General features: G+C 40.9%; 1 protein-coding gene across 6 annotated transcripts in view; it reads right to left on the bottom strand.

The window, feature by feature from the left end:
• FRYL (FRY like transcription coactivator) overlaps positions 1 to 13,293 on the bottom strand; it is a 3,055,992-nt gene that overhangs the window by 2,315,394 nt on the left and 727,305 nt on the right. For all 6 annotated transcript variants that reach the window (XM_069631694.1, XM_069631695.1, XM_069631691.1 and 3 more), the window contains 2 exons: positions 5,628 to 5,736; positions 4,070 to 4,156 (listed from right to left, as the gene is read on the bottom strand). In XM_069631694.1, the coding sequence (XP_069487795.1) occupies positions 4,070 to 4,156; positions 5,628 to 5,736 (196 nt within the window). The remainder of the gene's footprint in view (positions 1 to 4,069; positions 4,157 to 5,627; positions 5,737 to 13,293) is intronic.

Here is a 13,293-nt window from a genome sequence, read left to right as displayed (position 1 = left end):
AAACGTAGTCATTACCCCATGTTGACAAATCGCTCGACTCAAGAGAAATGTTCAACATTATTATAACTGTCACTAACAGTCCTTCCTTCCCACCTCCTATTCTGTACTCCTCTCATTGTACACACTCACTCACTCACTTCTCAACCAACAACCACACTACCTCCAAAGGTACACTGGGCTAGCAATGTGGTAACCAGCCTTGAACTTTGTAAGCCCCAAAATTAAAAGCACAGCTCTCACCACCCTACTCCCTAAAATACAGTGGCACAAACACATTAGGGCAGAAATTGGGATATCCAATAGTATATTCCTTTGATAATGTGTAAATGCGCATAATGGCAGGGGGAACCGCAGGAGAAGTCCCTCTGGCCATCAAAAAGAGACCAAAGAATCGTAAAAAGAAAAAAAGATACAGGGGAATCATGACTTAACACCACTGTTTAAGCTTTTTAGAAAATAAGAGCTTAAACTTATTTTGATATGTTGGATTCAAATAGTTGGGAAAGACCAGACCCAGTGAAAGGCTGTTTCAGTCACACTGCCTATTTCTGTAGGCAGTCTAATAGAGTTTGGTTGGACTCAAATATTTGGATGGACTATCATGTAAGATTCACTGCAAGACCAACTGTGCCATACTACCCCTCTAAAAGCACACCCAGAGTATTTCTGCTTTTTTCTGACCTGGTTTACCTGCCACTTACCTAATGAGCCCTCAGATGGATCCTAACGAGCCCTCCCCCCTCTCAATGTTAATGAGCCACAAGGTACCCGGAACTTCCTATTCAAGGCAGCTGGCACCACTGGATGGTGGCAGTCTGTTCATTCGATTGGGTTACTGGGGAATCCCTAAAAGGAACTTCAAGTACAGATTTCAAGGGCCAGACATTGTTCTTACAAGGCAGTGGAGACAGAGGTGTTGTCATGTATGGTCATGGTGACTGCCTGCCTGAGGGTGATGGCTATCTTTGCCAAAACCAGATAGCACTGGTTTGTAAATAGTGTTGAGATTCCATATCAGAGAAAGTCCGGGAACAATCCCACAAATATTTAATGTGTCAGCTCCCCGGTGATTGAGCGGGCGCCAGTGCTTACAAGAAGGGTACTGTGGAATCACCTCTCATAGTCCAATTAGCATATATCAGGGTGTCTATTCTTACCTTGTATCTGAGAAGAAGCTGCAAAGCACAGACAGGACTGCCTACCTGAACAAGAATTGAGGAAGATTGGCTGGTCCATTCCACCATCCCAGAACTTTTCTCAAGCTAAACATTGGCCTGTTATTCGCAGGCATCGGCTAACCAGAGGGTACCAAAGAAAGACTATTCTATTAACCAGACCGGCACAGCAGAGTTGCAAGGCTGCAAGGATTTCCATGCTATTAAGAAATTATTGCTGCCCAGGAAACAAAAAAGGTAAAAGCTTTGGGTGCTGGCAACTAAGAGCCTGAGACCTGTGAATACTAACCAAAGTGTAGACCTAAACTACAATATAATGAAAGCCAAAAGTAATGCCTGGACTCTGAGGAATCCATATCCTACATGAACTGCATATGATGGGCATCTCCTTCGTATGGGAGCTGCACCATAACTCCGCTCTGGGATTGGTTCTGCTCTTCAGCACAGCAGCATGCCCAACAGTTCAACAGCCGTCCTTTAGCTTGCAATCCTCTTCTTCATGACAAAACTCACAAATGGGCAATTGGAATATAGTAAATGCCACTGTTAATCTCGCTCCTTGTGAGAACTTCAGTGTTGAATCCTAGTAACTGAGAATTGTTGTAGTTAACAAGCGCACGCTTTCCTGATTGCCTTTTGAAAGGAACCAGGGTGATCCTGAAGCAGAGACCTACCCTAAAGATTAGGCGACAGCACAGCTTCAGGTACAGGAACCTCCTTAGCAATTCGGAAGAATGCTAGTTTTCAAATATTTCCTTTTTGAGAGTGAATCAAGGTTCAGCCCATGCAAGTTCAAATACATTTCAAGGTGGCACCAGTACACTAAGGTCCTGATTGACCTTTGACTTTAGAGTTTGACCTTAACAAGTACATTGAAGACCTACAAGTACTCCTAGAGACTTTCCAAACTTGTATTATCTGTAAACTGCAACACTTATGAAAATATACTTTATATCTCAAGATAATACCAGTGTGTACATTCATCCAGCAAAGTTATATTGTTATCCTGTTTTCGTCTCCTCCCCGCACTCCTAAGATGATCTTTACTGCTGAATCACAGAGTTCTCTAGGTTAACCGAGGAAAGTAGTGTTTCTTCTACTAGGGCAAGGGTTTCTAATCTACAGCTTTGCAGGTGTTTTGGACTAAAACCCTACAATCTCTCACCACTGGCTATGCTGATTAGGTCCAAAGGGAGTTGAAGCCAGATGGTGAGCTAAAGGGTGTAGACCCCTGGCTTAGTTTTAGGAAATAAACACAAACACCTACCCACACACCCTTCTCCTATATTTATTGTAAGTCCCACTGGGAAAAGTTGCCTTCAGGCTTTGACACAGCTCTGGGATTCAATATACCCAAGCAGTTATCACACCCACTGCTTTAGATCAACTACTTCTTGCAATTAAGAGGATTTGCAATGCCACCGGATTTTAGGGCTTAGACAGTTGATCTACAAACTGATTGTAGTACTTAACAGATTTTCAAATTAAAGTTCTTTCAAGTTGTCACTGCCTTGTCCATAGCTTTATTTTTGGCAATTGGAAGGAGCTCTTCGTGAAGAATTTGAAAGAATGCAAACATTTTGAAGCAAGTCGAGCAATGAATGGGGTTAAAGGTAATTTAAAATCTTGAACCCAACTCAACATGTTTTATGTAAAGTGCTACAAGTGAACAACTAAGTTATAGCTTCTTGAATCTCTTCTGTACGGATCATCTTGGAGGCCTCTTAAGTAGCCTGGTAAATTCTTCTCTCCATCAAAACGTGCAACTCTGAGACCAAACAACAAAACACTGTACTTCGCGGTTGTCTAGCACTTTGCTTTCAACAAGCAACACAACAATGACTCGAACAATGAACTTAAATTATCCAACTAGTCCTGGGGAAGGTTCACGAAGTGCACTTCATCAAATATGAAGGTTTGCTGGACTCTTCGAAGGGCAACAAGCTCTTCAATTGCAGAAGTGAATGGCTCAAAAGAATGTTAAAGAGAAATTAGCTTAAGTGTCACATTTTTATGGAGAGGGGGAGATTAAGCCTCTTCGGTGTCTAATGCAAATGTCTCTAGAATGGACCACTATTAACAGCAATTAATGAAAATAATGCAAGAATTGCCTTACCGTATTCCAAAACATCAGATCAGGTAGCACCAGTGTTGACCCTTCTTGTTGGGAGAACAAAGGTCAGCTGACAATGGGTACTAAAAAAGCTGAATCAGCCTTGTGGAGGTGCTTCCTATTTCATCTAGTCTGTTGGGAGAAGTTGTCATTTGACTAAAATCTCCTTTGGAAAAGACTCAATTCAATTGAAATCATTAGGCCCTGGTCAATGGGAGCATTAAAAAAAGGACTAGAAAAATAAAAAGAATGAAATATCAATACATACCAATGTAAAATAAAGTCCATAGTGGATAACACTAAAATCATAATTTGAAAATAGTTTTCCTAAAGTCACAAATTAAAGAGTTCCTTATGATTATGTGGTTATAATTTAACTACAGTTTATATTGGCTTGTCCAAGTAGTAGTAAGTAACATGACAAATCCTGTTGGGTTACATGAAAAGCAGTACAGTTAAGCCTTGTATCATTTAAACAGAGGGCGAGAGTATCCTTTTTGCAGGCTCAGTGCCGCTAGAACCTTCACTTTATTAAAGTACAGGTCTACAATAAGTCAGAGGTTTGTTATTTCCGCAAAATGCATCAATTCCCATGGCACAGGTCAGAAACCTCAGCAAATGTCAAACAATCTAGCCAAAAAGAAAAACACCTACTGGTTCATCTGATAGCAGAAAGGTCTTCTGTTTCTAGACATTATACATTTTTAAGTGTTGAATATCTGGTCTGTCTGAGCAAATATTCAGAGACCACTTAAGGCAAACAGATGACGTATTTCATTACCTCAGGATTGATGGTAAACGTTTTAGGAGATTTTCCAACGCTGAGGAGATCAAATATTATTTCTTTCATTGCAAAATCCAAACGTTCCTGTTACAAGGAAAATTATGCAATTGTTTAAAAACACAGGAAGCCAGTTAAACCATAGTCAATGATGCATAATAACTGAATACATAGCAACTCTATAAATGCTAATGATAAAGTCTATATCAATTGCTAAGGATGTGGAAGCTCAGGTCCTTATCTCCATTCCTGAACTAACTGATTCAACATTTCAGAGAGACTTTCTTTAGGACTAAATGTATGTAATGTAACGTAATTTATAAAGAGCGAACCAAGGCCAAAAAGGCGTCTGGGTGCTACCCATTCGGTAAGAAAAAAACAGAGACCGACAAACCAACAAGAAAGCCCTCGCAGCTTCTCAAAACAAAATTATCTTGAGTGGTAAAGGAGGCTAAATCTCTGTAAGTAACATGTAAACATTACACAACTCACTGTTAGTAGTTTTGCAAACCCTTAAAGTCTGGAAAGTAGCATCATGGAACCCAATGTTCAGAGAAACTATGAGGGAGCCTGCTAAAGCTACAAGACAAGAAAGTAGACATTCACTTCATCATGTACTGCATGCAATCCAGAACCCCTTTGATTCACCTGGCATTCAGAATGCCTGGCATTTTAATGTATGCACAAGTAACAATCTTTGTATTGGTTAGGGTACTTCTAGTAGTTGCATTTTCTTCTTGTGGAGCAAGCACTGCTATTGGAAAGGTGATACCAAACCAGTGGATAACAAAGGTAAATAAGACTCATAATAAATGTTTCCCCACAGTTGGTCGGGTATAGCTTTGTCAAAACACACCAAAACATTTCCCAATGTTCTTACAATGTCAGACATGTGCAAAAAGACATGTAAACACTTCCGATTTGCATTATTTGTCTAATAGTGGGACGAAATCCATCTTGAATGTGGAGGGCGAACAGGCCTGTGCTTGTATGTATATATCCCACAGCACCCAATAACTGTTGCTTAGTCTGTGCTTAGTAGTATGTGTGGTCATTAGTCAATGAACACAAATGCAAATACATTTGTCAAGGGATAGAGCTAGTATTGTTGAGGGCAGGGAATGGTTGTATACATGGTTGGGATATTAGGAGGATTTTACATTAGTTGAAGTGTCAGGTTTTAAGTATGAGGAATTCAAGTGGAGTATGATTTTTCTGGCACACTGTTTAAAGTGTGATGTTGGCTGGGTTAGAAGGGCAGCAGTCAGAAATGCTCTTTTGGAGCAGATTGTTGAGGAAAGGCCATATGGATGTCCTTTTGCTCCTCTGGGGCTAGACGGCATAGGATTCTGAAAAGGATTTTGGTATTGCTGATGGAGTGTACTAACTGACGCTTGACTTTACAGTCATACAGTATATTAGAGGGAATGTAGGTGGCATGGGCTTTGTTTAGCATGTAGCCACTTTCGTTTGACCTTGCATATAAGAAACCAAATTAAAGGTATTACTCTAAATAAAAGAGGTTATGGTTTCATAAGGACCCAAATAACACACTTACCTGAGCAATGAACTGGATGATTTTGACAAAAATATTTAAAGGTGTGTCTCGAGGGACCACACTACGTGAGCCTTTGGGAAAAAGTGCTGATACAATGCTCATAAGACGGCTGTAAGAGAAAATATAAAAATGTAAATCCCACATCTCTAGCAATGCTTATTCGCCTAAATGTACTGACCTTCATAACTGTTCTACACAGTGAAATAATTATCTCAGAACTATTTGATACTTTAAAAAAACAACTTTTTTCAACCGGTCTCACATTTCCAGGCAAGGTGAGTTGCATCAATATTTCTGTGGTTGCAAAGATAAGCACTACTATACTTTACACTCTCAGTTGTTATTATCAACCCAATCCAAATGAGCCACATGTACTTTTCGGCTTCTACTTGGTATTCACACTTACCGTCACTATCAAAGAAATGTTATATTTTCACAATAGAGCGAATAACCCGCTTCCAGTCATGTACAGATACCGGAAACTACTTCTTTTGGGAAACAGTCTAGGTCCAGGTATTTATTTTGTTGCATCACACTCCGTACTGGTGTATGCAATTGGACATGTGGACTTATGGGGGAAGTAGGCACAAGGAAACAATGGTTTCCCCAGAAATTAAAAAAACGGACATGAGGAGGGAATCCAGATAAGGAATGGGGTCATCTGGGTAAACATTTGACAATTTTGTCAATGCAAGATGACAAATATTTGTGCAGTTTCTGATGTCTGACGTCACTCTTCTATACTCTAGCAGCACCATGGTAGGCAGTTGGATAATGCATCTTACTTCTTTTTTTGTTTTGTTTCATCACTTTATTTTGGTTTTATATATAAAATATAAAACATTGATTTCATGAGGTTTGAGCTACAACTTCAATTAAACAGAACCCATAAATCAGGTCATCACATTTTAAATACAGGCAACACCATTTGGCTCTTAGAATTCCTCTACTAACCCAATACCCCATTAGCTAAAACGAGACCAAAAAACATAACAGCAAGACTAATCAGGAAACATACAAAGAAGCCCCTAGCACATATCCGCCAACTGACTGACATGTATATTGATACTTTATTACCTTAACCTACACTCATCCATACATTTCATTCAAGGGCCCCCATTGTTCTTAATACTTTCCTCTCAATTCTGTCTCTTCATCTGCATATCTGATAACTAGACCTCTATCAAAGGCTTCTTTCTTGTTTTCCACACTTTCAAAATGTGCTTAGTTGCCACAAGTAGAGCTTTATCATCCAGATTGATGACTCGCACACCCTTTCGCACCTACCCTCAGCCGATCGTAAAATCACTGCCAAAGTAGTATGTGGAAAAGAGATACCCCAAAGTGCATCAATTCTGTCCAATACATCCCTCCAAAAGTCATCCACTCTATTGCATTCCAAGAACATGCGACATAATGCACCCCCCTCTCGTTGACAACCCCAAAACGAGTCGGTTTCCATCAAGCCCATCTCACTCATACACACTGGAGTCCAATATAAACTGCCTAAGAACCTTTGATGAATAAAGCATATCTTTAAGTCCATCTTGGCTTTAACCGCAACCCTCCAGAGACCCTCCCATTCTTTTACCGATACCATCCATCCCAATTCCGCAGCCCAAGCCTGTCATAGTTTCTCCCAAGATTCTTTCAGATAAACCTCCATTGGCATTCATTTAAGGAAAGTTGACAGCATACGGGGTGGTGCATCAAATAACTCGCATATTTTGGGCTTTCCAATCATTGGCGCATCTAGCATCGTCTTTCAACCATCATTTTCTCCAATGCCCTATATCTCCCTATTAACCAATCAATATCGTTGCACAAGCCCTATGAAAAGGTATAATTTTCTCATCCTGCCAAACGTTTCCAATTTTCAGAATACCTTTGTTAGCCCAACTAAACCAATTCAGCGTTCTGTTATATATCTGTAACCCTGGATTATGCCAAAAAGACACACCCCTTTATACATGAATAAACCCTATCCAGACCCGAAAATCCACTCTTTCAAAGCGGTTCTTGTGGTAAGTATAGTTTCCAGTTTTACTGAAGATTTGGGAATTTCCCCAAAGGAATACAAACTAAACGGTAAGGCTTTAATCTATCCTCTTCTATTGATACCCACAACGGCTGTGATCCCCTTCTTTCCATAAAGTAGCAAGCAGACTTTAACAAGAATCCTCTGTGATCATGTTGAAGAATTGGGTACCCACAGCACCCCTCCTGAACATTACGAGTCATAATGCAACTTGGAATTTTTTGTCTTTTTCCTGCTCCCCATGAAAAGTCGGGAGCGACTGTATGACGTATAGTACATTGGGCAAAAGCATAATTTTAATTGCTTTTACCTTAGCCCAAACATTCAAGTTCATACGTTGCCATGTATGAATATCTTTTTAAAGTGTCTCAATCAATTTACTATCATTAAAATCCACATTAGAGTTTGTAAATGGACAGTTCCAACCAGGTAAAGCATTACTTGATGGGCTCTCTTTAATTGTGAAAACCACATTTTTCCGCTAGTTAATTTTATGCCCTGAGAGTAATCCCACCTCCTCTTTCAGGCGCTTCAAAAGTGTGCCTCCCTTCTCCGGGTTTGCCAGTATTACAGTCATATCATCTGCATATGCTAGAAACTTTAACCTTCCTCTCTCCCACATGCCAACCACGAAGGGGCCCTTTTCCTGTCTTATATAGGAAAGTCATGGTTCCAAGGCTAGATTAAAAGGAAAAGCGGGCAGCCTTGTCTCATGCCTCTAAATTGATGTAAAGCTGATGCAAACTCTTCATTAACCCACATTTTGGCAATAATTCCAGACTGCAATGCTCTGACAGCATTAAAAAATAATAGCCCAAACCCCATTTCAAGTAACGTATAATTTAAGAATGACCAATTTACACCATCAAAAGCCTTCTCAGCATCCAAAACAAGCAACATCTCCTCCGTTTTTGAATTCTACAACCCCATAGTGTATATTAAGGTACTGATGTTATCATACCCATGTCTTTAACCATGAATCCCACCTGAGATTGATCAATTAACTCACACATACTTATTCAGACAGGTGGCCAAATCCTTTGTAAAGATTTGCACATCTACATTCAAAAGTGATATTGGGCGATAATTACTGCATTTAGTGGTGTCATTTGATTTCAGTACCAAGGTAATAATTGCTTCTCTCATAGAAGAGCAATTAATCCCATCTGTTAAAAGCAATGCATAAATCACAATGTTCCGGTGCCAATTTGGTACTAAAGGACCTATAAAATTCTACTGGCAACCCATACATATCTGGGGATTTTCCTAAATTGATATATTGCTACCAGAACCTCAGATACAGTGATTGGTGCATCTAGTGCATTTCTACCCTCTGCTGATAAATGCAGAATATCTAGCTTATCAAAACAATTAGCTAGTTCCGTTGCTTGAGGGTGAGTACTTCCGAATAGAGGGAAGCATAGAATAATCGAAAACTCACAAATTTCTCTTTTCTTAATTGATATTTCACACATTCCATTATCTATCCTCTGAATGTATGATCTTTCCGTCAAATTCTTTGACCTGTATGCCAAAAGTCGGCTCACTCGTTCCGCTTCTTACCAGTACTTTTGTTTAATAAATGTTTCCAGCCAGTCTTTCCACTTCCCCCTTTTAATGTTTCCCTAACTTTATCCACGCTTAATTTAGATTCCCTGGTTTTGGACGATGAATATTTCCTTTGCAAAACCCCAAGTTCTTTCTCAATGTCTTAACTTTGTCCCGCCCGAATTCCTTGCCCGGGATATCGAGTTCATTAATTCACCACAGATAGTTGCCTTATAAGAATCCCAGAAAATCAAACACCAGTTGACCCCCTGTTCTCCCCCAAATAATTGGTAATAAAGTTATCTATAGCCTCAGGCGCTTTCGCATCCTTTAAAAAAAACGTTTTAAGTCGCCATTTAATACAATTGGGACTATCGTGTTCAAAATTCAATTTTAGTGTGACCAAGGAATGATCTGAAAGACAACCCTCACCTAGGTTAGCCTCTACTACTTGTACTACTAACCTATCTGAAATTAAGAAATCATCAATTCTTGTGTAAGAATCATGTACTGGGCAATAAAATGAACACTCTCCCCTGGGTGTACCCTCCAAATGTCTATCCGATCAAACACTTCAACAAAGACCTGAAAATCCCTACTTAACTTCTGACCTGTGAATCTACACTCAGAGGATCTGTCCAACCTGTGATCCAGTACACAATTGAAATCTCCCCCAAGAATAACAATCACCATTCACACCCCGCAAAATTGTGGTTAAAGTTTTGAAGAAAACATCCTCACCAGGGAATGGTCCGGATACTGAGCCCAAAGCTATTAACCTTCCTTCATATCTCACATCCGCTAAAATAATTCGACCCTCACCATACATTGTCACATTTTCTACTGCCATACCCAGATTTGTGCGAAGTAAAATCCCTGCCGCCCTCGACTTTGAATAACAATTTAGTAAAACTTTCATATATTTAGAATTAATGAATACATTCTCTGAGTGTTCCAATAGATGAGTTTCTTGCAAAAACACTAGGTCAGCCTTGTCCCTCCAGTGCATGGATAATAATTTCCTTATTTTTTGGGGCAATTTAAGCCTTTTACATTCTAAGTGGCGATATTTAATAATCCCATTCCATGAAGCTCACTTGATGCATTACTAAATTAGATTACTAAATACATCATCCAATCCAACTCTGGACCCTTTCATTTTCCCCCTATTACTTTCACCTAGTGGTAAACAAGTGTAGGTTACTCCTTCCTTTATCCAGACATACACAACACGTAGACCACACAACATAAAGACAGAAACCTGTCTTGATTGAAAATTGTCCAAAAAAAGTGGACCATTTAAGAGAACAGTTATATACAAAACATTCACAAATCTGAACTATACCCCCCAGAACCCCAAGCCCATTCCAGTACCCTATATTCTATTCGATTTCCCATTACTATCCCAAAACAGAACTTTTTACCAGACAGGCTCATCCCCTATGGCCCCCTTCATTATACCCATTTGCCCCCACCCCTTCTTTAATTTATTTCCTCTCCAACAAGCCACATATTATAATTAATTCTACATAAAAATGTGCATAGCTGAAAGCCCTATTCAAACATTAGCAATAAATATTTCCGGGTAGTACTTTCCATAGTCTCTTACAGATAAAATGCCTTTAATAAAGGAGCAATCATCGGAATGGCCCCACATCAATATTAACACTGCCCACCAAGACCATACCATCTAAACCTTCGCCCTCCCCTTCACCACTAATCGGTTTCTGCCTACATAACTACGCTTGAACCACACGACACACACATTAGCAGTATGACGAACAGTAAATTACTGCGTAAGCTACCAGTGATACACATCTCAGCCAAAACTAGCCTATTAAAGCAATATAGCCAAGGCCTCATCTACCTCATTTTCCTGTTTCCCTTCTTAAAATGCACACCATCCTGCATTCAATACCCATGCTCCCACAAGCCCCCAAACCCGAAGGAATGCTGTCATTCAGCCATAACAGTTTAAGTTATAAAGCATCCAACGAGTTGTGTTGCAGATCTATCAACGCTGCTCCAGCCTTTGATTTCCTAATCAATATAAACATTGGCATTCCTCGAAATAAACTTCCCACCTTCACACCCATGCATATATTATGCAAAAACCCTGCTGCAGTTATCCCACCATTTCCTGATGATAATATGAAGGTCAACGTTTCCAATTCTGTGAGACTGGACTTGAATTGCAAACGCACCATTCCTCACTCCAGGTAAGCACAGAGTTTCTGGGTACAGCAGTCATTGAATGTCACTCGCTGGCCTGGGCCAATGTTCATTGGAGTGAGCATGCCGACGTAGACTGTATTCCTCAAGTCTAATGATTCACATACAGCTTGACGCAACTTCATAGAAACCAACGAGCATTGCATCATTGTCAATCCCACTTCAAACCTTGGTGCCAGAAGAACAAGTTACTTACCAACTGGCAGGGGCGTTGCTAGGGGGGGCTAAGGGGCTATAGCCCCTGATCTTTTGGTGGTAGCCCCGGAAAGAATCTCGGGAGCTACAGCCAAAAGACTAGCTAGCCCCCAGTCCCAACAGTTCCAACATCAGCATAGCCCCAGGACTTTTCCAGACCTAGCAACTCCCCTGCCAACTGGTAACATTCTTTCGACTGGATGTTCCTCCAACGTATTCCACATCTTTGACATGTAATGTCCACAGCTGTGCACTTCGAAAACTTTTTGAGCAGAGGGCGTCCTGCGTTAATGACGTCGGGTCTATGTCCCTCCAAGGCCTCCGTCGAGGGCGACGTCACCGGATGTTATAAATAGGACGCACGGCACCCGTAGCCTCAGTTTAAGTTTTTTCCCTCAGAATGTGTGGCACCAGTCTCATGCCTGCTTGACTGCACATAGCTTTGCGGAAATGTAAGCTGCAATCGCATAGGAAATTCTCCAGAGGGGCAATGTGGAATATGTTGGAGGAACATCCAGCCGAAAGAACGTTACCAGTTGGTAAGTAACTTTTTCTTTGAATGGGTTGTGTCCTCCAACGTATTCCACATCTTTCACAGACTCCCAAAGCAGTACCAGTAAATAGAGGAGGGAAAAGAATTGAGTACCCAATCAGATTGCAGGATAAAGAACTGCCTTTCCAAAGGCCATATCCTGACTGTGGATTGTATCCAGGGAGTAATGTTTAACAAAGGTGTGGATTGAAGCACATGCAGCTGCATCACAAATATTCCTAATAGGAACCCCCCGCTGGAGGGCTGTGGAAGTAGCCACGCCCCTAGTGGAATGAGCTTGCAACCCTTCAGGAGGGTCCTTACCCACCAATCGGTAACACTCTGTAATGGTGAGCATAATCCACCTGGACAGGGTCCGTTTGGTAACATTAGCATATCCTAAAAAGAGTTGATCGTCCACTCTCTCCTAGGATCCAACCGATGGAGTCGCTCCTCTTCCTTACCAGGATGAGGAGGAGGGTAGAAAGATGGAAGAACCACCTTCTGACTCAAATGAAATTCAGATACTACCTTAGGTAGAAAGGAGGGACGTACTCTCAGTACAACCCTGTCCTTGTGAAACACAGGAAAGGGTGGCTTAGATGGAAGTGCCTGCAATTCACTCACTCTACGAGTGGATGTAAACGCAACCAAGAACACAGTCTTGAAGGACAGTAATCTCAAAGGACAAAAGTGCAAAGTTTCAAAAGGAGCACCCATGAGAGATTTCAAAACCAAATTCAAATCCCAAACCGGCACCTGGAAAGGGGACGGTGGGAACACATTGGTCAGTCCTTTAAGAAATTGAGAAATCAAAGGAATCTTAAAGTAAGTACCTTCCTCAGACAACCACTTAAAGATAGACAGCGCCGTCAGGTAACTCTTAATGGTACCCACTTGAAGGCCCCAGTGGGCCAAATAAAGTAAAAAAGACAAAACCATAGGATTGGAGCACTGAAAAGGATCAACTATGTGACCTCTGTACCACTCGCAGAACTTACCCGAACGGCAACGGTACAGGGATTTTGTTTCAGGCCGCCTGGCCGAAAGCAACACCTCCATCACATCAACCGGGAGGTCCCAATCCTTATAACTCAAACTTTCAGATACCAAGCGTGAAG

This window comes from Ambystoma mexicanum, chromosome 6q (assembly GCF_040938575.1).
Source record: "Ambystoma mexicanum isolate Mex_15411 chromosome 6q, UKY_AmexF1_1, whole genome shotgun sequence".
Classification (NCBI taxonomy): Eukaryota; Metazoa; Chordata; class Amphibia; order Caudata; family Ambystomatidae; genus Ambystoma; species Ambystoma mexicanum.
The sequence above is the reverse complement of the archived record's forward strand: the minus strand, read 5'-3'. Positions and strand labels throughout refer to the sequence as shown.